The following is a 26798-nucleotide window of genomic DNA, read 5'->3' on the forward strand; positions in this document are numbered from 1 at the left end:
ATTGCATAGGACTCTACATGTAGACCTCATGCAACTCCTGAATGATGGCCTTTATTGTAGAGTGTTTGGCTGAGGCTACCACCACATCAGCAAACATTGCAGATTACTCTACATGTAGATCTCATGTCAGTCATTGCAACTGCTGAATGACGGTCTTTATTATAGGGTGTTTGGTTGAGGCCGCTACCACATCAGCAAACAGATTTGTGAAGTGCACTTCACGTGGAAGAAGAGAAACCATGTTCCTTCGGTCCTCTATCAAGCTGTGTGCAGAAAGAAAAAAACACTTCAGCTCCATGTGTCATCATTCTAGACTCTTTAACACAGGACTGACAAAATGAAAAAACCTCTTTCGCTTTTCTATGAGTATCTCACTTTACACTAAAGACTGATCACCCCCATGATAATGGTTAACAATCTATGGAGGTACCCTCTAGCAAGAGCTTCCTTCCTCGATTGAAGTCAGAAGAATGGTTTGCCAGCTCTGAGTCTGAATTCACTAGCGAAGGGGAAGATGCAATGAGAGAGATCTGACCCCACTCAGAAACTGCTTTTGAAATGCTGGAAGGTAGGACTCTCCTTCGCAACTGAGCTGAATTCACTGGAGACGGGGAAGGTGTAGCGAGAGAGACCTGACCCCACTCAGAGGCCACTAGTTGCTTCCTGTAATCTGTGTGTATTCTTTTTTCTCATTCGAAAGGCTAGAAGCGAGGACTGCCCCTCAGTGGGGTTCTGGAAAACAGCCTTTAGCACCTAAGTTTACTAATTAACCATTGATAAATTTGCACTAGACACCATAGAGGCTAGATTAAAATACAACAGCTGATTAAGAGGCTGCTGATTATTTCTTGGACTCTCCCTCAGTGGGGTTCTGGAAAACAGTTTTGGCAACTGAGTTTTCTAAATAACCATTCATGAATTGGTGGAGACACCATATAAGCACCATAGAGGCTAAATTACGGTACCATAGCTGATTATTTCTTAAATAGGTAAGTGCAACACATAATTTTCTTTTCCGACCTCTGGCTTGTTTTAAATTGTTAGGGAAACAACTTGATATGCAATACAATCATTGTAGCATGAACAACATACTAGTCTACAGACCTTACATAACAGAAGAAGTTGCCCTCGTAAAATAATTTCAGTGTAAAGCCCTTTGAAACTGAGATCTTGAACAAGAATATGCATAGTCCAGCACCCAGAATGTGGAACCACAACATTCTGAAGCATTGATAACATACCAGTTTGATTGGGAATACTTACGACCTTGGAGTTCCCCTGCCTTTATCCCCCTGCTAGTTTCTATTCCGCCCTAATCTCCAACATAAATGTTAAGACAACTACTTATCTCACTTGCATCCAATTACCTCCACTGAATCAAAAGGTGCACACTGCACCTATTTCCGCAAGTGCAAGTGCATAAATGTAGCCTCAGGGCATGGGCAGAAAAGGAAATAATCTTTCACTATGGGTCTGAATTAACCAACAACTCGACATGCAGTGTGCCTAAAGTACAATACATCGGAAATCTCTCGTGTGAGCATCCCTCTCACAGTAGTTCTCCCACCCAGAAGCTCCTTAAATATACTACAAGAATCAAGCTCCAATCAACCGAACTATGAGAGCTCATGTGATTGGAGCGAGGGCTCGACGACTGCTTGCTTCTGCAGTTCGAACAGGGTAGAAGTATGGGTGTGCCTGCAAAAAGGAGCATCCCAAAAATCAGGCTCTTTCCACAAAATTGGCTCAAAGAATACACTCGAGTCATAAACCTGCTTACCATTGCTTCCCGTGCAGTCAGCCTTTCTTGGTGATCATAACGAAGCAGCTTGTCCAGAAAATCAATAGCCTGCAAAAGTTGGTTTCTCATAAAAAGCAAGTGCATAATCTTTTAACTATTAATTCTCCACCAGTTCTGTACATGCAAAGCAGATAACAATGATGTACTGACCTCAGGGGTTACAAGATGCTGATTGTCAGAATTAATAAATTTTGCCCAGGGTTTCCTGCTATGCCTGCATAGCACAAAACCGCACATAATACTACTTAAAATCAAATTGATGGATCAGAAAGCTTCCAAAAAAACTCCGATGATTTGAAATGACTCTCTCTCTCTCTCTCTCTCTCTCTCTCTCTCTCTCTCTCTCTCATATCAAGCTCGACCTGGAAAAGAAGTATATAGGTGGGAGAGCTTTTAGAAGAATTGCACGCTACATCAGAAAAGGATGGGACAACGCACATTGAATGTGCCCCACAATGGGGCCTTTTATAGAGGGCTTCAGACCCTCCAGACTGGCCAACCCTGTCTGTAGGTCCAGCCAGCCAGCCACAGACTGGGCTGACCCAGTCTGTTGCTGATCCAACTGTCCCACAAGGCATTCTCTTCTGCTGCCGACCTGTTCCTCCAGGGACTGCCCTGGTCCCTTGTCTGTGCCAGGTTGCTCACTCCTGCTCCAGCCCTGCTGCAGCCTTTCTGGCCCTGCAAATCTGCCGACCAGCCTGCTGTAGCTTCTGGCCCTGCAACAGCCTTCCATTCTTTCCATCTCCAGAGCTTTTAGCAGCACCTGCTTCTGCACAGAAGCCACGCCTCTTGCAGCAGATCCACGACCATTCTGAATGCTCCAGTAGGACCTGCATCTGCCGAAGTACAGCATGTACTTGCTGCAGTATCAGACGTCCTGGTCTTGCTACATCCTACTCACCCCACCTCTAACAGTGGACTATGTGGCAGCCTACAGTGCTGCCCACGTGGCTGACGTGTGGATGATTCCCTCCACCTAGATCTGCCCATGTGGCATCCAAACTTGATACACAGCAGACTCTCAAACCCTCCTACATTGGTACCTTATCCCTGTGCTCTCCTCATATGGGGCGACAATGGACCCCAATTTCTGACATCCCCTCTCATTGTCACATTGTGAGCCCTCAATGACCCAAAGAAATACATACTCCGTCTGCTCCATCTCAGAAGCTCTCAGGAACACCTTGAGAAATGTGTTGAAATCACGTCCTGATACCACCTCTGCCATACCCTTGCAACTCAAGAACCAAGCCGGTACACAGATACCACCATAGTGCCATCCTCCAATGGCAGAGGAGTGCCTTGATGTAACCCTGGTAGCAGCCATAGAAGTTGGGGATCCTTGGTATGGTGGTATCTACAAGTTTTTGACCGCTCTCTCCTTTCCTTCAGAAAGTACTAGGTATGAGAGAAAGAAGATCTGCAGAGATAGTAGGCGCTATACCCTCCTTGATGGGGTGTTGTACCGTCAAGGCATGGATGGGGTACTCAGATGGGCCATTGATGCAGATGAAGTGCCTAAGGTATTGAAGCATTATCATGATGGATTTTGTGGAGGCCACTATGCCAGTGACTATACAGCTAAGAAGATTTTACATGCTGGATACTATTGGCCAACCTTGTTCAAGGATGTCACTTTGTATTGCAAAACCTATGAACCATGTCAATTCTTCGGTAGGAAGGATTTGCGTCTCAGGCAACATCACCCAGTGATGTCCATCCATCCGTTTCAGAAGTGGGGAATAGATTTTGTCGGACCCTTGCCCATGACTGCCTGCAAAAAGAAGTATCTTTTGGTAGCCACTCAGTATGTCACTAAGTGGGCTGAAGCTATCGCCCTCTCTGCTGCAAATGGCAAGGCAGTTTCAAATTTCATCTTTGAACGTATCTGCACAAGGTTTGGGACACCCATGGAGATAGTCTCTGACCATGGGAGTCCATTCTTAAATGAATCAGTGGAGTTACTCATGGATCGCATGGGCATTGATCATCACACTTCTAGCATCTATTATCCAGCATCCGGTCAAACAGAGCGGACCAATGGCCTCCTTTGTAAAACCATGGGAAAAATGGCCGCAGGGAATAGGAGCCAATGGGATCAAAAGGTCACTGAAGCCGTGTGGGCTTACAACATCACTCATAAAACATCTACAGGTCACACCCCTTTTGAGTTGGTGTATGGTACTGAGGCAGTTTTACCACTAGAGATAGAGATGGCCATGCCCAGCACACCATACAACTCAGGTACAGTCTCTGGGTACTTCCAGTTGCCCCTTCCTCAATTTGTGAGCCAGCCAGACCCTGAAATGTATCAAGTTTCCTATGTCTGTTTCAACCCCTTATGCAACTTGCAAGATCCACAACATACATCCAGAAACCCAGTACCAAGTTTCCTATGTCTGTTTCAACCTGTTATGCAACTTGCAAGATCCACAACATACATCCAGAAACCCTGAAATTAATCTGGGCTGTCTCTTGACACAAGCTCCAAGTGTCATATTCAAGCCCTGAGCCCACCAAGGTATAGTAGTACTCCAGTCTGTAGATGCCTCTGGTCCTCCTTGAGAAGTCTTCATCGTCAGTATCACCTATAAATGACTTCGTAGTGCTATCCACACCAACTAGGTCCACCAACCAATAGCAAGCTCCTAGTGCCTCTGCTAAGAAAGTTCCTCCCATACCTGTTTCGAAGGTTTTCACCCTCCAACCTAACAAGCATTGAGTGTCAAGCATTCTACTATAATCATCATATAAATACGAGAAGATTACATACCCATGGGCTCTAGTTTGTCGCTTGCTGTCAAAACAAGCCAAGAAGTACTCCCATCAGCACTCCTGTGAGATCCGGAGCAATACTCCAGTCAGTGCAAGTTATCAACACAAAATCCATCTCAAATTGGTCTTCATCTCCCTCATCCACTACGAAAGATACAGCCTTGTCCTCAGCATGCACTGAGCAACATGTACTATCATCCTCATATACTGGGGAGCCTGCATTTTCTGACCATTGCTCTATACTCTCTATACTGGACATCCCAACTGTATGTCCACAAGCACTGAAGCTGCAGTCGTCCCAATGATCATTGTTAATGTATCAGCATCTTTCTGCATCCATTCCTTGATGCCATTTCAATTTGCCACCTAGAGTACCTTCCCTCACGTATCCTTCTGATCCTTCGGTTTTGGATCTCGTCCTTCAATTAATCCCACAATCCAAATCTGATCTTCCAAATCTTCATCTTCCTGATCGAGTAGTTTGTCCCATTTAGCATCCCCGTCGAACCAAAGTTTGGAATTGCATCAGCGTGTGGTTCACATCTGCAGTGTGCACCTGTGAGATTTTAGGGAGCTCTTAAGACACATTGACCTTCTTGTCACACCTCCACTGATCAGCGCCTTCCTTTTTCAATTGTCGAACTCCATCTCTTATTGGATGGCTTGATCACCGAGGCATACGCCTCCTGGCTTGAGATCTCAACCTCCGATGAAACCCTAGTTTCTCATATCTCACATCCAAGCACACCACCGTCACACAACTCAGAGGTGTGGCTATGGTAACCATGCAAGTAACAATAAGCCTGTTGCTAACACTGCTAACAATGGAAATATACAAGAGACAAAATAGAAAAACACCAATCAAAAGGTATCTCTTGAGAAATCCAAGGCTCTCACTACCCAATAACATCAATTACATTAGAAGAAGAAAAAGTACAACACCAAATAGTAATACCTTCCATTTCATAAATCTTGACATCGTGGTTGTAAGAGCTTAATAAACAGAAAGATTTGGCATATAGCTTTTGTCTTTGACTTTATATGAAAATAGGATGTGAATAAATAGTGGAGCAATTACACTAAAAACATATAACCATACACGCTGTACTCCATTAAAGACAATAGTATATTAGTGAAAAGGTTCATAGTTGAATATCTTTGTTTTGTAGTATTGGGTTTTCCTCTTCTAACTTCGGGAAAAATTTAGCATAAAAAAGCTTTCCAAACATAGAACACATACTAATATTTTGAACCATTTGTACAAATACATTGAATAGCTAATCTTTAGGGTCCCATTAAACAGCTCCAGCCAAAGCTGGCAAGCAAGCTTTGGCACGTGTATAGACTAGAGTAAATGCAAGTCAAGACAGAAAACAAAAATCCGCACCTTTGAAACCACATCAAGTTTTTAAGAATCTTATTAATAGGTCACTGACACCCTCCAGTAAGTGAGTCACACGAGCCACTTGTCCTTTGCACTTGCCAATAAAATCTAGCTCGTTCGTCGTTTTGAGCTTGTGATCAATGCGTTTGCCTTCAAGAATCCAATTCTTCCACAAAATTTCTTTTTGAAAGGGGACAAAAACCTCTTTTGCGATACGAGCATCTAAGCATTCCCTCAATGATCTGGAGAGGAAACTTATTTTTACAAACTTGGATCACCTAATCATCCTTACACTAGGTGCCCCCTATTGGAGCTAGCATTAGCCAAGCTGAATGAGAAGTCTCATGTGCATTCATGAATTATATCATAGAGCACAAGACAATGGATCCCAATGGACTCTCCTAAGATATTATGCTAAGGTTTCATTGAAATCGTTTCGTCCTATTTCAAAACGTTTCGTCTGTTTTGCGTTTCGAGGTTTTGAACAAGATGAAACGGGTTTTCATGTAACTATGATGGCCGCCTCAAAGTAAGCCCTTCGTCAGACAAGTGCTATTGTCACCCCAATCTACTATGCCCCAGAGCAGCGACCATGACGGAAGATCCCCAAGCCTCATATTTGTGCCTCATCTAAAAGCAGCACAGTACTCCTCTCAACAAACTCTTACAAGTTGCATAAACTGCAAATGCAGCCCTCTGGGAAGCTACCATCATCCCTTCCAATCTCAATGCATAAAAATGGTGAGAAGAAACGCAGAACTGCCCGATCGAGATCCTCAAAGCGAGGGGGAGGTGGATCCTAACATAGCCAAGCAGGTCGATGAAACCCTCCTCTGAGATCTATGGACAATGCTTTCTGTAAAAATTGAGCTCAGGTGCTAACCAGGTCTGCACGTGTGTTAATGTATGAGATCCTCCTGAACGACCTAGTTTGCCTCATGGTAAGTGCGCAAAATCAAGGGGGCATGGAGACTATACTAAAAGGCAGGAATCTGTCTATGTGAAGCCCACCTTCAAACCCTATGTAAGAGAGTAAGACCACATTGTCTGTGTAGAGGAAAATCAAATCAAGAAGCCAGCTAGAAACAGGCCTGAGCCTCTTAGTGTCTCAATAAAGGTCTCAAGCTACAGCCTTACTGGTTCTCTGTTTGCTGCTCAAGAATGGTGAGTGAAACGCCTTGTAGGCTCGCGTTTCACCACATCAACCCATTTAGTAGTCTAGTTAATAGCCACCTACATGGTGGCTATCATCTCCTCCGTGACACAACCTCCTGGCTTTGAGGCTGTTGGCTTTGAAAACAAGGTATGCCAGCTGAGAAAAGCCCTTTATGATTTGAAGCAGGCACCCCGGGCACGGTATGCTAAAATTCATGCACACTTACTGTCCCTTGGTTTTCAGAATAGCCCCACAAAGCCCACTCTTTATGTCCATGGGAGTGAGCAGAGATAGGTAGGAAAGATGGGAGGCAAGGGCAGTAAGATGTGCAAGAAAGAAGGGGAAGGAGGGCAAGGACACGTGGGGCTAGGGTGCAAGACAACAGGGTGAAAGGGATTCACTGCCACTCCCATGATAACATTGGCGATTTCTCCAGCACTCTAATGCACCCTTCCCCTAGACACATGGGTTCGCCTTTTTATTAATAAAGCAAGTGTTACATGCCCGCCTTCTCCTTCTGCCTCCTCTCCACCCTTCCGCCTTCGCCTCCGCCCTTCCACCTCCGCCTCTTCCTCCTCTCCTTTCCTCTCCTCTCCGCCTCCTCTCCACCCTTCTGCCATCCCTCGCCTCCGCCTCCTCCCCCACTTGCATCCCGCCTCCCTTCCTGCCATCCCGCCTCCACCTCCCTCCCCGTCTCCACCTCCCTCTCCGTCCCCACCTCCATCTCCTCCCCCCTCTGCCTCCCCCTCCACATCTTTCCCGTCCTCTCTGCGCCTTTGTTCCCGCCCCCCCGCTGCTTTCTCCACCTCACCTTCCCCCCGCTGCCCCCGCCTCTTCCCACTCCTCCCCCGCCTCTTCCCGCTCTTTTCCCGCCGCCTCCTCCCCGCCTTCTCCATCCCCCCTCGCCCCATCTCCTCCTCCTCTCCGCCTCTTCATCTCCTTCCTTCCTCTTCTTCATTCGCAACAGAAGCATTTGTGCTTGTTAGGAGAAGGAAGATCTTGGTGCTAACCTTTGGTCTGGCGAAAAGGCTCTATGGCAGCACCCTTGAATCCCACAACCGTTAAGGTCCTTCTTTCTCCAACCGACAAGCAACAGGTACAGCAAGCAGCTCAATCCCTCCAGAACAAGGCGATTGTGGGCAGAATTGTAGGTCTCACAGCGACAAGTGCGAGAGTGGATCCACGCGAGCTTGGCACTAGAGGGTGACCACATTCAGGAGGTCACTATCTATGGAAGAGGCGTCTTCCTCATCCAGCTGAGCTCCCTCGATACTGCCTTGACACTTGTGGAGCAGAGACCCATCATCCTCCTTGGCCCGCATATGGTGTACCTCTTTCCTTGGTACCATTGCTTTACGGTGGAGGACATGGACACGACACCATAGTTACCACGGAACAGGAACAGGAGGAGGGGGTCGAAACGGGAACGTTTCGGGAAGGGGGAATGGGAACAGAAACACCACGTCATCAAATCACATGGAAAGATACCAAAATATGCTAAGAATAACCAGATGTAGCAGCTTTAAGCTTTCCATTTTATCTTTGGACTTTTAAAGACAAAATCCTTAGAAAACCGAAATATACATCAATGCAAATTGCAATGTGCAATGTGCATAAACTTTAAAGTTTAAAGCTTTAAGTCATAGAATTGCAGATCATAGAAAGCTCGAGCATATAATATGCAAAATACAAGAAAAGGAGGCCATGCCTCAAGCCTGAACAGAAGGCCTCAATACCAAATAGTAAATACAAAAAAGGACTCGAGACTCTCGAGTCAAGTACATGGTATATAGGAAAATAGAGAGTCAGGCTTGCCGCCTAATGGTCTACAAGAACAGAGGACTCTCCCTCATCCTGCTGAGCCTCATCATCATCCTCAACTTGGGGGTCATCATCCTCATGCTCATCTCAGGCTCAGTGGAAGGAGAGGGGGGGGAGTGGCTGAGTGGAAGCAAGTGGAGAAGGGAGTGAAGGAGAGGAGGCTGAGTGGAAGGATAGGGGGCTGAGTGGCTGAGTGGAAGGGGGTGGAGAAAGGGAAAGGAAGGGGAGGGGGCTGAGTGGAGAAGGTTCAAGGGAGTAGAAGGAGAGGGCTGAGTAGAAGGGAGTGGAAGGAGTGGAAGGAGAGGGAGAAGGAGGGAGTGGGAGGGGAGGGGGCTGAGTGGAAGGAGAGGGAGTAGAAGGGAGTGAGAGGGAGTGTGGGAAAACCCCTCGTCGGCAGCTAAAGACGTTCCCCGCGCAACCCCGAACCGAGAACGCCAAACCCTAGCCGTTCCTTGGCCGTTCCGGCCACGTTCCCTAGCGTTCCCCAAACTGGGAATGTTCTCGAGCGTTCCCGATAGGCACTCCACCTGGGAACGACGTTCCCACGTTCCAAGATGACAGAACGCCGTTCCCTGGTAACTATGCACGACACACCATGTTCCCCGTTTTTCGATTACGCTCAGCTTCCCAGGGCTCCCAAAGGAGTATACAATCATCCTCCCCTCCATTGGTCGAGCATTTGGCATTGTGCTCAAGTCTCCGCCTAATTCGGCCGCATCAGTGGTAGCAGATGACGAGGTCCCCAGGATCAAACTGGTGGTTGAGAGCCCAGAGTCCCTCCCAAAGTTGATCCTCCTAGAGACCCTTGAAGGGGGTACACTTCGCCAATGAGTGGAGATTTCTAGGTTACTAGGCCAGTGTCTTCGTTGTAGACAAATGGGTCACCTAGCCAGAGATTGCCCCCGCGGCCAAGGCCAATCTCCTCCCCCTCACCGCCGTAGAGCAGTCAGAGTCAGCAGGCCAGAGCCCAACACCCCCCCAGATAAGAGTAGCAAGAGTCTCAGACCCCCTGGGTGACCCCTTCAGAAGGGGACTGAACCTAGGTTTAAAAAAAAACAGGCCCGACAGCACCACAGGCATAGGGCTAGATGCAAAGAGAGAGACAGAGTTTTTCGATAGGCACCTGAGGAGGAGGAGCAGCAGTAGGAACCCATACGTGGAGACCCACCCCCCCAGTTGCAAGGGCCATTGCCCAGCCACGAGATCCTCTCGTGATGGAGGTTAAGCGTCCGCATTCACCCTTGTATCAACAACGATCCCCAAGAGCTCCTGATGTTGCGATGGCAGAGGCTGTGGATGTTAGCCCAGCAACGATGGCTAAGGAGGAGTGGATCCAGAGCCCCGCAAAGCCTGATCAACAGAGAGGGCCTGTGGTCGCCCCTACTTCCCCCCCTCCTCCAGATCCCTCTCCCTCTCCACTCCCCCCCCTCCCTCCTGGATTCCCCCCGCCCCCTCCCCCCCCTCGCCCCTCCTGCTATGGTCATCCTCACCGCCCGCCTCCCTCCCTCTGCCTCCCCCCCCTCCCCCTCCCCCTCCGCCCCCCTCTCCACCTCCTTAGCAGGTTCTTCAGCCCCCCTCCCCTCCCCTACCTCGACACCCCTACCAACAGGCAAGGGTAAGATGGCGTCCCCTTCCGCTTCCTCACCGCAGCATCATGTCCCCTCTCTCCACTCGAGGAGGGAGCCATAGGAAAGGGGCTCGTCCTCCCGGTCAGCAACTCAATTTCTAGCCTGGGGGTCTCTTACCGCAGGACTTCTGGAGATTGGAACCCTAGAATTATCTGGAGATTCAGCGCTCTTACCCTCTTCCCATGGAGGTAATGCTTCTAATCTTGCAGCCCCGGAAAGGGGGTTCGATCGACATAGTGGGCTCCCAGACACACCCAGTTTGGAGATTCCAGTTCGCCTCCACAAGGTTGGAGAAGTGGTTCTCAGTGGTGTTTGATGCTATTATGGGAGATCAGATTTCACGCATGATGGACAAGTAGATGGGGCCACAGGGACTGTATCTTTGACACGCCCATGGCGTTGAGGTGAATTTTCAGCTGTGCTTCACGCGGGAGAAGACGATGTGTGGTTTGGCGGTAGGAGTTATCAGATTGCCGCTTGAGGCAAAGGTTGATCACGCATACTACTAGCCACTCCAGAAGTGTGCCGAGTTGTTCGAGGTGGAAGTCTCCATGATGAAGTGGGCACAGAAGATTGGCATTGAGCCGGAGTCCACCTTAGTATGTCGACGTACAGACACGGACTACTCGCCCTCCGAACCCCCGACAAAGTCACACGAGGCGGTCTTTCTGGAACAGCCACCCACTCACAGGAGAGCCTTGTTTTCTGCATCCCCGTCCTCATGAGCTGGACCATAGTGAGTTGGAACGTGCACGGGCTCCATGACTGTGCTCGTAGTCAACCGCAGTACCTGATCCTTCGGCACGAGTTGCAGAGGGCAGTGGTAGGGCGGACAGTGGACATCCTTTTGATTCACGAGCATATGTTCTCAGCATCAGACATTAGACGGCGACACCACCTTCACCAGAGGAGAGGCCCGAAGGTGTGGTCCCCTGCAGTAGGACGAAGCGGAGGGGTCTGTATCTCGGTCTCACAGACAGTGGCTCCAGAGGTTTATGATCAAGGCAAGCTTATCCCAAGACGGGCAGTTTGGATGGCAGTTAGGATGGGAGAGTCCAAGATTGGGATCCTGAACGTGTATGCCCCAGCGTGTAGACATCATCATCCGGCCTTTTGCAAGAGGTTGTCAGAGTGTCTTCCAAATGTAGACTCCTCATTTGTTGGAGGGGACTTCAACAACATGGAGTTTCGGGAGGACAAGTAGGGCGACGCCTCCTTCTGTGAGATGCCAATAGTAGAGCGAAGCATTTGGAAGCAATTCATTTTCATGATCAGTGGCAAAGACCCATGGCGAGAGCCAGAGTTCAATAGGATACCTAGCAGTCTCCTCTTCTCTTTCGGACAAAGGAGACATGATGGACCACTTGAGAGGCTAGACCGCTTCTACGTTGGGGACTGGGCACTGCACAGAGGTGGCTCTACTGAGATTCTGGCAAGTGCCACGCTGTCAAATCACTCTCCAGCAGTACTCCACTTAGAGCAGCCCCGCCGAGGTCTTCCCCAAAAGGGGATCCGCATTCCAGAGGACCTGCAGGACGAGGAGATTCAACAGGTCATGGTAGACATTTGGCAGCAATCAGAGACGGCACCGTGCGAGGGCTGGGCTTCGTGGGTGGCCGATACGATCCAGAGGAGCAGTGAGGAGTTGCAAGCTCATGCCCTTAGGCGAAGGAGGGCTCTTCAAGAGCGCGAGCGGGCATAGCGGAGAGACCTCGCCTCCATAGAGAGGCTCAAGGAGCTTAGTGGCAAGTTTGAGTGTGCTCGCCTTGAGCTTCAAGACACGGAGATTTGGCGGGCCGAGTTCTCCAATCACTCTTCCCGAGCCCGGTGGGTACAGCAAGGAGACAGGATCACGAAGCAGTTCTTTCAAACCACTGGGCCCCGATCGACAAGCACACAGCTGCAATGTCTTCGAGATCCGCGGAGCATCAAGCACACTGACCCGTAGGAGATTTTAGACCTGACCACAAGTTTAGTAGTCTCACAAGATTTGTGCAACAGTCTGGAGGAGCCTTTCACGGATAAGAAGCTTTAGGAAGCCCTCAAGGCTCTCCCGACCCAAAAGTGTCCTGGCGAGGATGGCTTGACTCTGGTCTTCTTCCGGAGCTTCTGGGAGATCATCTCCACCCCTTTCCAAGTAGCTTGCCAAAAGATTTTCGACACAGGCTCCCTTTCTCAGTCCCTGAGCAAGAGGTGGATTTGTTTGATCCCAAAAGGGGGAGACAGATTAGACATCCGGCAATAAAGACTGATCACTTTGCTTGATACTGCATACAAGATCCCCGCCAAGGACTTGAGTTTGCAATTACGGCCCCATCTTACTGACATCATTCACGACACACAAATCGGGTTCGTCCAAGAGCGCAACATCCTAGACAACATCTTCACGTTCTGGGAGGGAGTGGATTGGTCCGGGGAGGAGTCACAGCTGTTGACCGTCCTCTTGGATTTTGGTCTTTCTTGGCACACGGGCCGGGCAGATATTTAATGAAAACAAAAGAAACACCCATGCTAACACATAGATAAACCAAAACACAAGAAAACAAAATTGAAACTATTTTTCAAATTAAAAATAAGAAAAATAAATAAATAAGGAGGTTGGTGGGGTTACCAAAACAAAACAATACCTAAGGGGAGAGAGAGAGAGAGAGAGAGAGAGAGAGAGAGAGCTCATTATGCTTATTCAATTAGACACTAGAGTTGGCCTTACATGCTTGAACACTCTTAATAGGTAGGAAATTAGCAATCAATGCGAATGTTCATGCTAAGCATTTTTCTTCACTTGTAAATAGAAAATCTTCAACTTAAAATTTTAAGATTTTTATGGAGGTTTTAAGAAAAAATAGAACTAATATGCCTTCGAATTCCCTGGTTTTAAAACCCTCTATTTTGGAATTTGATCGTTAAATTCCAAAAATGTCATCCACCTCACATTAAACCTCAGTTTTTTGTGAATACTACACTGCTCTAAACTCCAAAAATAGTAAAAACCAAAAAATTCAAAAGAAAATGGGCTTTGAAGCTCCCCACTTTGGATTTTGATTCTACATTCAAGAATCCTAAACATACCCAAAGCCGGAATTCAAAACATATAATGACTAAAAGATAGAATAGAGCAGATTTCTTCATCATTTTTTTTTAAATAGCCCGTAATATGAAATAAATCACTCTTGATTGTGCAAAGATGAGAGAACCTATAGAATCACGTCATATTTAGCCATATCAAAAGTGTTTAAAGTTAATATGACACATTTGCATGACATTCAAGACACATTCAAATATATGTCTGTTGTAAGAAATAGCAGCCAAGTTAATCCACGCAGCTTCATGGATTTCACTATCAAGATTATATAAACTTAACCTAATAAGGAACCAAAAAATTATCAATAAATTGGATTTTACAACAAAGAGCAAAAAAATTACTAACATAATCTTGACATTTGCCTTTAAGAATTATTGCTAACCTTCCAACCAATGCCTCAAGGTGGGGATCAAGCTCTAGACAATACTTGTTCAAATATGCATTCAACTCATCTGTGCCAAGTACCTAGTAAATAGACTCCCGCAGTTAGAAAAAGCATAAAAAATAGTGCAAAAATTCACTACACACTTTGAACTAGACTTACTCACTTTGGCAATTTTCACCAATTGGTCATAATTGTCATGGCCATAGAAGAATGGTTCCTTTCGAAAAATCTGATCAATGACACAAACAAGTTAAAACATTTATCTGTGCTTGCATTAGACCCATGAAGTTATGTTCCAAATACATATACTCTTTTCAAGCCTTTTAAACAAGTTATACACAAAAATTTTAGAAATAGCCCCAAGCGTGCATATGACGAAATGCTTCTAATCAAAAAACTACTCTCTCTCTCTCTCTCTCTCTCTCTCTCTCTGCTTGAGGCAAGGAGAGCTGCAGGTATACCCAGAGGGCAGAGGACTTGCACACTATGCCACATGGAGGAGATCAAGACAAAGGAGCACTTTCTATGTGTCTGCCCCCAGTCTATTATGAGATTCGAGGACAATATCACTACCTCTTTCAAAAATGGCATGGCTTTGGTCCACTTACACGGCTGATCCATTTTCTCGATCAGGTTAGTGTTGGGCTCTATCTGATTGAGATGCGACGACACAGAGATATACTGATGCAACAGACCAGAGAGCAACACAGACTGATGCCACAAGTCAACGAGATCAACAGAGCTCAGACACTTTAGCTCAGACACTTGTTACAAACTTCTATGCATCTGACTCAGCTGCCGGTGAGGCTGAGGGAGAGGAGCTTGATGAGATGAGAGCATCATGGATTAGCAATGGGAGTGTCCACCACGATGCTTCCAGAGGAGAGACACATTCCACGTGCAACACGGAGAGGAACCAAAGCACGCACAATTGAGGTTCGGCCTATTTCAGCCCTCCTCAAAGGTGACCGACGTAGCCCACCGAATCCAGAGATCGAGGAGACCATACCCTCCACCGCATCGAGAGACAGCTCGACAAGGTGTGACTAAATATAATGTCGAAGCATTTCTTCCAGAACTTGGTTGACTCTTTCCGTCTGGCCATCTGACATAGATACAAGAGCTCCTCACATCTCATCAAAGAGCCACCAGGTTACCCAGATATATGGAACCTGAGCATGTACTAGGAGCGCTAGCTCTGAGCACCTGATACTCTTCTGTTATTTTGCGACTCTGGTATTTTGTTCACTAGTTTAGCGCTTTAGCTTTCAGCAAGGGTCTTAGTGAACCCTTTGCTTCAGCCCTCAATGGCTTGTATGAGTTAACCTTTTGGTTTTGCACTTCGTCTCATAGGCCCGCGAGGCCTCTTGCAGACATTAATACATCTCTCTTTCTCTCTCTCTCTCTCTCTCTCTCTCTCTCTCTCTCTCTGATATAGATATTGTTGTACGCACAGGATATAGTCCTTAGATCCACTTTCAATAGCAGACCTACAGAGACACCTAGAGGCCCTAGAGGTGTATTGCAAGGAGAAAGACTTCACAATCAACCTTGGCAAGGCCAAGGTTATGATTTTTAATATCTTACGAATAGCACTTCATTGACACGGTTTCACTTATCGAGGGGAGACTCTGCAGTCCTACACTTATCTAGGGGCAGTCCTCATGGGACCAATTTCCATGATGATTCATGCAGACAAGGCACGGGTTACACGAGGTTACGGAGCTCAAGCCCGACTAGAGCAGGCACACTTCCAATACATCTCGACGAAGGGATGGCTGTTTGATACACTAGTCAAGCCGACATCCATGTATACATCATCCTTCTAGGGGAGTGATTTCTCGACGACTGATTGGAGGAGATTTGAGAGGCTACAAGTGATTATGGAATCATGGATGATTCAAAGTAAGCCCTCATCCCCTCATCAAATAGTACAAGCAAAGTTCTCCATGAACACACCAAAGTGATGCCATCTTTCATAGAGTGACATACCTTCACACAGTTTGGACTTTGCTTAGTTGGAGACTACCGAGGCTAGCATTAGTCATCTACACGACTAGAGGGGTTAGCACGACCGAGCACGCATGTATATCCAGATGCCTTATTAGTCAGGTTAGCTATTAAGCTGGACTAACTCCCTCCCTTTCAATATAGTTTGGAGGCTTCATCCCCCTTAATCCCACGAGATGAGATCAATCGTATCATACGATTGGATCTATTCTAGCGCTATATGTCACCAACAAGGGGGGGGGGGGGGACTAGGAGTTCCCCACCAAGATCTAGTTCTGTCGTGACCACATTTTCAAAGTATCAAAGGAACGAGTGATTATCAAACCACAATACCTAGAGGATAGAGGAGTCTCACATGCACCAAGGATTGCCATTGGACACCCATCAGCTAAGGATCGAGGCAAGGAGAGCCGAAGGAACATTTAGAGAGCAGCAGACCTGCAAGCTACACAAACTGGAGGTGGAGACGAGGGAGCATTTCCTATGTACTTGCCCAATCTATTATGAGATCTGTGGACAATATTATTGCCTTTTTCAGGAGGGACACGGTTTTGGGGCACACTCTGGACTAATCCACTTTCATGACTAGGGCCTCCGTTGATCTCTATCTGATTGAGATACAGAGACACAAAGAGACCGTACTGAGATAGATCAGACAGCAAGAAGTGAGAGTGCCACAAGAGACACAGATGGGTCGAGCACATCAACATGTCACAAATTTCTATACATTTGAGTCAGTCCCACAACATAGTGGAGCAGAGAAGGAGGAGCTAGCTGATCTGAGGGCAAGTGGATCAGCACAAAGAGACAACGTGGAGCTATAGAACCAGAGACGCGACCATGCACAACACACAGGTTGACCAGAGCACACATGATGGAGGTCTAGCCTATCTCAACTCTACTCAAAGGGGATAGCCAATGAAGAGGTGTCACTCTCAATATAGCTTCACCCGGAGACCACGTCTCCCACCACAACAAGAGGCGACCACATAGGCAAATACTATCTTCGCATCCCACCAAAGAGCTGCCATGGCACCAGGGTAATAGATGACACTCAATCACATCTCTTGTCATCTCAGGATATACTAGTTTTTGAGCTTCTTAGTATAACACTCAGCAAGGCCCCTAGTGTCATATGTAAAAATTAGTTTCTGCAAAAGTGTATAAAAATGTCAAGCCATGTAATCCCAGTTCGCTATAGAATCCAAAGAGAGATGGGAAATCATGAGAGCTCCAGAATAACTCTGAAATCAAGCAAATTGGAGTCACGAAGAGAGTTACAGGATTTTCTTTCTGTGTGCAAAACGTGATCCCATGGGGGGTAGGGGGGTTTGGGTTTTAGAGTGCTTAAGTTTCTGAAGTAAGGATCGAGTGTGAATGAGTTTGAAGAGGGAAGTATCTAGAGATTTGGGTGTCGATAGAGGGGATTTCTCTGGAGAGGGGGAGAGAGAGACACAAAGAAGTGCTCTCGTGGTTTTGGAAAAAATGTATGTACAGAGAGAGACATGATGTACAAGGAATGAATAGAATGACGCTTTTGGCGTTTGGTTTTTCATGTGTGTCAGCCTGCCTCTTCCCTCCTTCGCCCCTGCCTGCATCTCGGGCACAAATGTCCTCTCATTTATGGTGGAGATGCCGGATAAGCCTATGGTCACGCGAGGGAGAGGTGATAAAAGGAAAAAGGTAACTAAAGCACTAAGCAAACGAGTCGGCCTGTGGAGGAGGAGCGTAGCGACATGATTGGAAGAGGTTGTATTCTAATGGAAAGAATTAGAGGAGGCATAGATGTCGTGTGATGAACTATGACACGATGGCAACAACATGATAAATCTGATGCTTCGTGTCTTGCTTTGAGAGCAACATTGGCGATGGATAGAATCGTTTTTTCAAGCTGTGATGGTGTAAAGTGATGAATTGCGTAGTTGATAAGCGGGAAGAAGTGCTACTGCTGGCTACGTTTCAAAGCATATTGTGAAGATTTGCCCAACGGGAGGGTTGATCGCATTGTTTGCATTGGGCTTATTGGTTCAGTACTGGTGGTGGTTGTGTCTTCTCGATTGATGTTCGTGATATGTTTGATATTTCACCTTGTATGGCAATGCTGATTGCAGGGGTGTTCTGGATTATGTTTCTTGCTGCGTTTGATTATTGGCGCTAAGGGATGCGAATTGGCAGTGCTTTGCTGGGGCGATGTTACTTGAAGTTGTTTGAAACATTTGGTGCTGTTTGGCGTAGTGCCAAAGGTGGTTGAGGTGTAAGGTGGTGATGCGGTCAATCCGAGTGGTGTACAAGCTTTTCTTTGCACCGGAACCTTCCTATGCCGTGTCCATTCGTCCCCGCCTACAGCTTATCCAACCTACTTAGCCTTCTTTGTCTGTTCTTCAGTGGAGTTTGAGTTTGAAATTCCAGTGGCAATTGTGGTTGGTCACATAAGTACTGATGCAGGAAACAGCTAGGGTTGTCAATGAAAGATAACTTGCAGTCAAAGGGTATAGTCTACTGATACAGTCAGTTTGACCATAAAAATCAAAAGGCTTGGAGAGGGCTTTTGATACCAATAATAGTTTTGAGTTGTCAAATATGCACTTGGGTGTTGCTCCGTGTGAAGATATGTTTATAAACTGTTTTTCTTGGAAGTTGCTGAGTTGAACAGTTTGGGGACTGCTCTTTTCCTTTAGTTGCAGGTATGATTTGATATTGTTGTGAGAATGGCGGAGGTGCCCATTTTCCAAGGCAAGGAGGGGGAGGATATTGAGGCATACCTCCAGAATTTTGTGAGAGCCAGCCGCATGCTGGCTGGCCAGAAGCTATGTGGGCCACGTTCTTGTCTGCTTCTTGGAAGGGATGGCATTAGCCTGGCATAGGACACTTCCAGAATGATTGGGGGGCTGTTCAGGGTGGAAAATCTCCTAATGTCTTGCTGGTTCAAGTGTATAAGTTAAGCCAGCTGGAGGGGCACTCAGTGAAGAGCTTTGAAGTACGCTTTGAATCAGTGTGGAGCAAGTATGAGGCAGCTGCCGCAAGGGCTGTGTCTGCAAAGGCAAGAGGAAGCCATGGACACGCTGAGGGTGAGCCGGTGAGGCTACTTGTACTTGTGTCCACTACTGGACTGGAGCATTTTGAAGTTGAACAGATTTCTTACGGGTGGATCCCCCATTGAGACGGAAAGCCAATCAAGCCCATGCCATTGACTTCAATGGGAGCAGGTACATCCTCTAAAATGACTAGTACAGTTGTTATGCCACCTACTAGCGGTATGATAGCAGAGTTCAATGAGCTTAAGTTGCATCTGGTGCAGGCCCCGCCAGCTAATGTGCACAGGATGGAGCCAAGAATTCCGCGTGATCGCTTTAATATTATCTGCTTTGAATGCCATGAGAAAGGGCATGTAAAGTATGATTGCCCTCGATTGGTAGGAAAGATGGAAAATGATAAGCCCATAGCTTTGTTGGAGGCGAAAGGTATACGAAAGGAAGAGAAAGAAGAAGAAATCTTCCATACATAAGATTGGTTTAGCAGATTTCCCATTGGACCAAGGAGTGCAGGATTATGATCTCATCGCTTATCTGCGTGGAGTGAAGACAAGTATCACCAGTCCTCAATTGCTTGCAGTCATCCCTGCTTTGAGACGGCAGTTTGTGAGGGCAACCAGTTCACATAGATCGAGGAAGAAGAAAGGAACAGCAGACACCAAATATGTAAGCATAGATTTAAGTAATCAGATCTCTGTTGTGACAGCCTCAATAAATGGTATGCCTCTAATGAATGCGTATGTTGATGGTGGGGCCACCATCAATCCTATCAGTGAACAGACAATGCAGGAGGTTGGCTTGAAAAGCAACGCTCCTTCCTTGCATAAGATCCAGGGATAAGTCTTCAGGAGCTATTGCTCGGGTGGATGTATGTGATGTTGCAGCCATGTGTACTTTCCACATACTCCTGACAAAGCTAGACAAGAATGCATACCCCATTATATTGGGGCGGCCGTGGCAGCATCAAGTTGGAGCAATACAAAAGTGGGCCCCTGGAGAGTCAATCCTGCATGATGACACTAAAAAGTAAAGTACAGCTTGAAAAATGGGAAGAAAGAATTGACAAGAGATGAGAAGTCAGAGGAGACTTCATCCACAGGATATGAGAAGTCAGATCAGAAGTCAGAGGAGACTTCATCCACAGGATATAATGAATATGATACAAATACAAAGAAGACAACTATTGAGGAGCCAGAGGCTCTAATGTTAAGGTATTTGGCATAACTTGGAGTGTAATGAGGACCCCAGAAGAAGAAGAAGATGCAGCAGACAGATGTGAAAGGAGGCCAGCAAATGCAAGGATATTGAATCCACAGTTGGACAACTCAGAGATAGAAGCTTACTTGGATATGTTGGATGATTTCCCTCAGCTTTTTTTGGCAGATGGGTACAGTGACAATGGTGCAGCATGAGATCAAGTTAGAACCTAATGCCAAGCCAATGTGCGGAAGCTTAGAAGATTGGGTTTGATTCAGGCGGATGCCCTGAAGTTGGAGATTCACAAATTGTTTACTAACTCCAAGGAAAGGGGAAAAGTGGCCAATCTGTGTAGACATGTGTCCTTTGAATGCATGCACTAAAAGAGATTTTTATCCCCTCCCATTTCAGGATGAGATTCTGGATCAGGTGGCAGGTGGTACACCATATGATGGTAATTTGGGGTACTTTCAGCTTGGGATTGTGGAGGACCGCCAGCAGAAAACTACCTTCGTGACACCTTTTGGACTTATGCATACAGAGTCGTGATATGAATGCCCCTCTACTTTTCAAAAGTTTATGAATGAATTGTTTGAGGCCTACCTAGGCAAGTTTATATGAGTCTTCAGAGATGATTTCTATATTTATAGCTCTAAAATGGATCATTCGGAAAAGACCCGTTTGGCGCTTCACAGGATAGATGACGCCCAGGGTAATCTAAATCCTCTTAAATGTCACCTTGCAGAGGATAAAGTAAAGCTTTTGGGGCATGTTGTGTCTCAAGATGGGATTGAGGATCCCGAGAAGGTGTCTGCTATAGATGTTATGCCCCTACTACCCTCAATGCAATGGTCTTGCGGAGAAGACTAATGGAATACTGTGTGAAATTATTGCTAAGATGATCCAAAGGACCAGATCTGAATGGGAAAAGTGGCTGCCCTTTGCTTTGTGGGCCTATCGTATTACACATACGGTGGCTACAGGATACTCTCCATTTCACTTGGTGTATGGAACAGAAGCAGTTTTGCCAATTGAGTTAGAGTTGCCTACCCTGAGAATAGCAGTGGAACAAACTATGGATGCAGTAGAAGCATGTACAGTCAGGTTAGCCACTTTAGAGAGGTTGGATGAACAAAGACGAGAGGCACTTTTGTGAAGTCTCGGCTGTGAAGGAGGAAACCACATGTATACTCCTACGGGTTCTGCTATCAAACCTGTAACCGTAGCTTGTAGCACCATAAACATCTGTGTTTGGGCTGTAACCAAGTCCTTTAAGTCCTTCATTTGTCTGGTGAAGTAATCCTTCAGTTCCGCACTCTGTGCGTCGTGCTCTTCTAATTTCAAAACAAGTAGACTGCTATCTATGCGTTGTCAATTACCGGTGTCATCATAAACTTCCTGGGTCACAAATTTGATGCCCATCTTCAGCAATTCCGGCTGAGCAATACATTCACAATCCGACTGATAGCCACACTTTTTACAATAACTTTTCGCAAGTCACCAAACCACTGCAATTTGTCACCTCAAACTTGTGCCTCCATAGACCATCGCAGTCAGTCCTTCGTTTCATACAATAGACAACCAATTCTGCCACTTCCGACGTTCTGTGCTGGAATTATGGGCTTCTACTCGTTAACTCAAAAGCTAACTCCGCTTGCACACGTCAGCTTCTGTGTTGACAGAATCAAGTACAACACAGCACAACATAATGCAACCTAACTGCTCTGATACCAAATTGTCACAAACAAAAGGACCCTTGCCACGATCACAACTAGCACCAAGCACGTGTGTGCAATATCTTTGTCAGCATCTTCACAATGTAAAATGGACAGTCTACTCTCCAAGTCCCAACCAGTTAATTGACAAATCAAAATCACAAATAACGGGTATGCAAAGGAGATCTCCAGCCAACTAAATTAGAAACAAATGAAATTAGGCTGTTGACCTAATTAAGCCATAGGTTGATCCTGTGGACAATTTACTCCTAGCACCAGTGCATTCTTCTCTCAATGTGAAAGGACAATAGGTTGAACAAATTACAATCAATGCACTACAATGTTGAGGTAGATGGCACTCCAAACAGTTGAGTGCTGGCACTTCACAATCAATTACTAAGCCTATTGTGGATTACGATGATTAAAGAATGACACACAAACAAGCTTCAAAAAGTGAAGCTCTTGGTGTGTATGTCAGGGACTCGCGCACCTCGAGATCCTTCTACCCAAAGTGTGATGACCCCTAGACCCTAGAATGTTCTTACCACTACTTGGCATCATGCCAAGTGATAGACCTTATGCTTTACCTTAGGGCCTTTTTGGCCCCTTTCTTGAAATACAATTAACTGCCATGTTCATTAATTACCCCAAGGTAATTTTACATAGCAATCATATACCCATGCATAAGAAAATCGAAGGAACCTTCTAGTCCCTGGCACCTATCATGGTTTCATACACAAAACCAAACCATTATGTACACGCATGAGTTACCTCAAACTACCCTAGGGTCTCTCTAAACACTGTCAAACTGACTCCTGACCCATCCAAAGTCATGTCGCATTAAAACTGGAATGTACTGCCACATGGAGGCCTAACAATTACAATTGGCCTCCTATCGGACAGCATGTAGACTGCCATGTTGACAGCAAGGAAGGCTGCCACATTGGCAGTATGCCCAGCCATGGAGACTGGAAGACTTCGCAGAAGGAAAAGTACAATTGGCCAATTATGGGCAAGGAGAGAGGCCCAGGGGGCGAAGAGGAGGCAGAATATGGATTGCCAAGAGACCCCACCACGGACCAGATCTGGCAGCCTATGGGTCACATAAAATGAGGCAGGTGGGCCTGGAGGAGCTGATCAGGCTGCTTATGGGTAAGAGTCAGCCTAGAACTGTTTATTGGCCTTCAGAGAACACAGTTGGAAGTGTTCACCCATTGGAAATTTCGAAAGGCTCAGGCTTTGCAAAACTATTCAGAGACGTCTAATAAATGAGGGTGATCATTAGGACATACTGAGATGTCAGGAATAGCAGTTGAAAAGTTATTAGACCCTTGAGGTAATTTTTATCTTGTAATTACCTATATAACTGTAATTGCCTATATAATTACCTCAGGGTCATTTTTATCTCTTATATGATTACCTCAGGGCGTTTTTCTCTCATTGTAATTACCTATATGGGGCTAGAGTAAAAGAAATACTCTTCTCATACGTAGGACATGTCAGGATTTCAGACTATGTGTATGCCTCTCTTCTCAATTTTACACACACATTTACTAACATTTGGCTCAGATATCTGTAGATTCCCACTACACATTCTCATACAAGACACAAGTCATTTGCAAAACCCTATAATGTTTCCTAATTTTAAAATTACATCAACACTCCAGAAGTATCGAAAAAACCATCCCAGAAGCCCTGCATATGACATTTTACACTACGTAGGACATGTCTAGAGTTTCAGACTATGTGTGTATCCCTCTCATCTCAATTATACACACATATTTACGAACAATTGCCTGAGATATCTGTACCACACCCCCGAAAAACAAGAGAATCACCCCAAAGAGTCACCCAAAAGAGTCTTTGCTGCAGTTTTTTGATGCTGGGGAACAAGACCATTACATCTGCAAGATGACCTTTTATATTGCACATGCACTATGTGGTTTTCCATAGAACATATGCCATCGAGCGAAACAAAAGCAAAAAACAAAATGCAAGACCAAACGCGCTTTAAAAGTAACCTCACCAACTCTTGACCCAAGGCTGAAGCAATATAACGTAAAAAGAAAACAAACTCACACAAAACATCTAATCTACCAATTTTCAAGTTTCTATCCATACGCTAAATGGCTGACTTACCATCCCTGCAAACATGCAACCAAGGCTCCACATATCTAGAGAATAGTCATAGTCCTGCAAATCCACGAGAAGCTCTGGACCTTTGAAATATCTACAAAGCATGCGTAGACAAACAAGACTGAGTTTCGTGGTAGTACAACGTAGCTTTAAACAAATTGAACCAAATGCCAAAATTAAAAGTCTGCAATATCGGAACAAAACCTTGAAGCCACTCGAACATTGTATTCCTTCCCTGGGTGATAAAACTCTGCTAGGCCCCAGTCAATGAGACGCAACTTCTTTTGCTCATGATCAATCATCACATTGTGAGGTTTCACATCCCTGTGCATGATTCCTTGAGAATGGCAGTAATCAAGTGCCTGTATCATATTGCATCCGTATAAATGTCTAGGGCAAAAAGCATCAAACTGATAAAGAATGGGAAAAAGGGCAGGGAAGTAAAAGAGATCAATGATATCTGCTAGAGAGCACAGAATCAAGCAAAAAGAGGAAGACTGCAGCATAAGTTCAGCCATCTACAACACACCACCACTCAGAAGGTGCAACCCAATCCTCAGGTCTGCAAGGAAAGTAGATGGCCCCTTGTAACAAGAAGACATGTTATCATTTCGATGGCTAGAAGGTTTGGAAGGGTAATTGACAACCAATCCTCAAATATCTGCCCGCAACCATATGACTCAGAGTAGAGCCATTCATTCCCAGCGTAATGGAAATGCTGGACCAGAAATTTTTCTTCTCCAAATGACAATTAATTATTTGGTAATTTACATTCCCATTCTCTCCTAGAGCTGCTCATAATGTACCTTTCACTGTACCGCAAGTTTCAAAAAGGAAAAGGCCATATAACTGTAGTCAAGCAAACCAAGCTTTTTAAAACTTACCTTGAGTAGCTCATAAATGTAATACCGAATGTCGTAATCTGTCAATGTCGGATACAGAACTTTAAAATCCGTGTTATTCACATATTCAAAGATCAGGCTTGGTGTTTTGGATTGAGGATCCCGAACTATGTCAAAAAGCTTCACAATATTCGGTCCCCCACAAAGATTCTGAAGAATTTTGATTTCTCTCTTGATCTGTCAAGACCAGAAACTTGATCACATATAAATCAAGAAAACAGCAGACAAGAAAAAGCAGACCATCAACTAAGTCAGAGTTTCATTCAGCATCTTGCCAAGAAAAGTCAGCAAGCTCTTAGGTTATTATGCTGAATGCACTGTGGCACCAAGAAACTCAATCGCCCATAGCAATTCAGCTTTTTGTTCGATTCATAAGCACTGTCCATGTTTTAGGCACATGAGATGACAGAAGCAAAGAAAGGTTCAATAGACCTGTAGATTAGCCTATGCTCAGGTTACCAAAGCGTGACCGCAATAGCCAAATAACAAGCCATAAAAGATAAACGTCTACCTTCGTGCTTAAATTAAAAACCTCTAAACCAACCAAAAGGACTCCATACAGAAGCAAACAAGGTCAATTACTCCAAACTAATCACCGTAAATACGATTTTGTATGGACATCTAATAGCTGTAACACTTATGCTAATGCGATGTCTAACTACAGACCACAGTAGAGTTGGGTCCAGAACTGAAAAAACTTTGGACAAGTTTTCAAACTTAAACTGTGTTTCGTTGCTCATGCGGACAATTATACCGGACCACTAGATCGCAAAAAAACAAACCTGCCAAACCTTCACAGCTCAGAGTGGCGCATGACAAGACTGGCCACGGGCGGACCATTGCTAATATTTCATAGACTAAGTAGAATCTTCCTCTATAGGATATGAAGGCTTCTGTATCGCCCCTTTAAGCGCATGGATTGGATTAACTAGTGTTCAATTAGAAGATCTTGTTTTAAATGTCAGCGCAGGAGTCGAAGTTCCTTCCAACAGTGTGAAAGCGAGCTGACACCTTCTTTTTCTTGACTGGCTTCAGTATTTTGATGATACAACGCTCGCTGTTGACAGTGTTGATACCCTCGAAAACCTCACTGTACTTGCCACGCCCCACTTTCCGTACCACTTCGTAGTCCTCTTGATCACTGGGTCGACAGCAGAAATGGATCGGATCAGCTCAAAAAAGCAAATAGAGGGTGCAAGCAGCAACGTCTTAAAATTGGCGATCAATAATTCAACGGAATTGGAGCGAGCGAGGGAGGAAGTGGGCGGACCCCCATTGGACGGTGAGGGACTCGTAGTCCCAGTACTCTTTGGGGCGATTCAAATTGATATCGGCATAGACAAGGGCCTTGGACATGACACCAGGGCGACGGATCGACTTCCCGATCTTCTGCGCCAGGGTTACGAATGGGAGGTTGGAGGAGGATGAAGAGAGGATCGGGAGGGGAGGAGCAGAAAATTTGGAGTGTGAAGTGAAAATTGATGGAGGAAATGAAGCAGAAGAAGAAGAAGAAGATGGAGAAGACGATCAACACTTCGAAAATTTAATGATTCTCATTTGTGTGTGTGTATATATATATATATATATATACATTTATCAATGATGATCATGGTCATTGTGATCATCATCATCATGACGCATTATGATCATTATATGATGGTGATCATCTTTGGTTTTCTGAATCATCCCTCTACATCTCTACCATGTCTTCATGTTTCGAAGCCGTTCCCACGCGAGCGCACGCACACACACACCCCACGTGCCGAATGCGTTG

At 45.7% G+C, this 26798-nt stretch overlaps 1 protein-coding gene across 1 annotated transcript; it reads right to left on the reverse strand.

Annotated features, from left to right (window-relative positions):
• On the reverse strand, positions 1–26562 carry LOC147895293 (casein kinase II subunit alpha-2). The gene is made up of 10 exons (XM_087384176.1): positions 26295–26562; positions 26036–26165; positions 25007–25201; positions 24327–24484; positions 24126–24216; positions 14196–14261; positions 14030–14112; positions 1952–2015; positions 1781–1849; positions 1–1698 (listed from the first exon to the last, which is right to left on the reverse strand). Exons 1-10 carry the CDS (start codon positions 26378–26380, stop codon positions 1627–1629), a joined length of 1014 nt encoding a protein of 337 aa, XP_087240302.1. The 5' UTR covers positions 26381–26562; the 3' UTR covers positions 1–1626.
• Positions 26563–26798: the final 236 nt, after the last annotated feature.

This window comes from Dipteris shenzhenensis, chromosome 13 (genome assembly GCF_047967505.1).
Source record: "Dipteris shenzhenensis isolate YYH24624 ecotype China chromosome 13, Dip_SZ_1.0, whole genome shotgun sequence".
Lineage (NCBI taxonomy): Eukaryota > Viridiplantae > Streptophyta > Polypodiopsida > Gleicheniales > Dipteridaceae > Dipteris > Dipteris shenzhenensis.

Excerpts from the sequence above, each read along its gene's own strand:
- LOC147895293 (XM_087384176.1), bottom strand. The coding sequence starts at position 26,380 with ATGTCCAAGGCCCTTGTCTATGCCGATATCAATTTGAATCGCCCCAAA. Across the intron at positions 14,262-24,125 it reads GTTGCATGTTTGCAGGGATG|ATTTTTCGAAAGGAACCATT; the intron begins GTAAGTCAGCCA and ends GTCATTGATCAG. Across the intron at positions 1,699-1,780 it reads TGACTGCACGGGAAGCAATG|GCACACCCATACTTCTACCC; the intron begins GTAAGCAGGTTT and ends TCCTTTTTGCAG.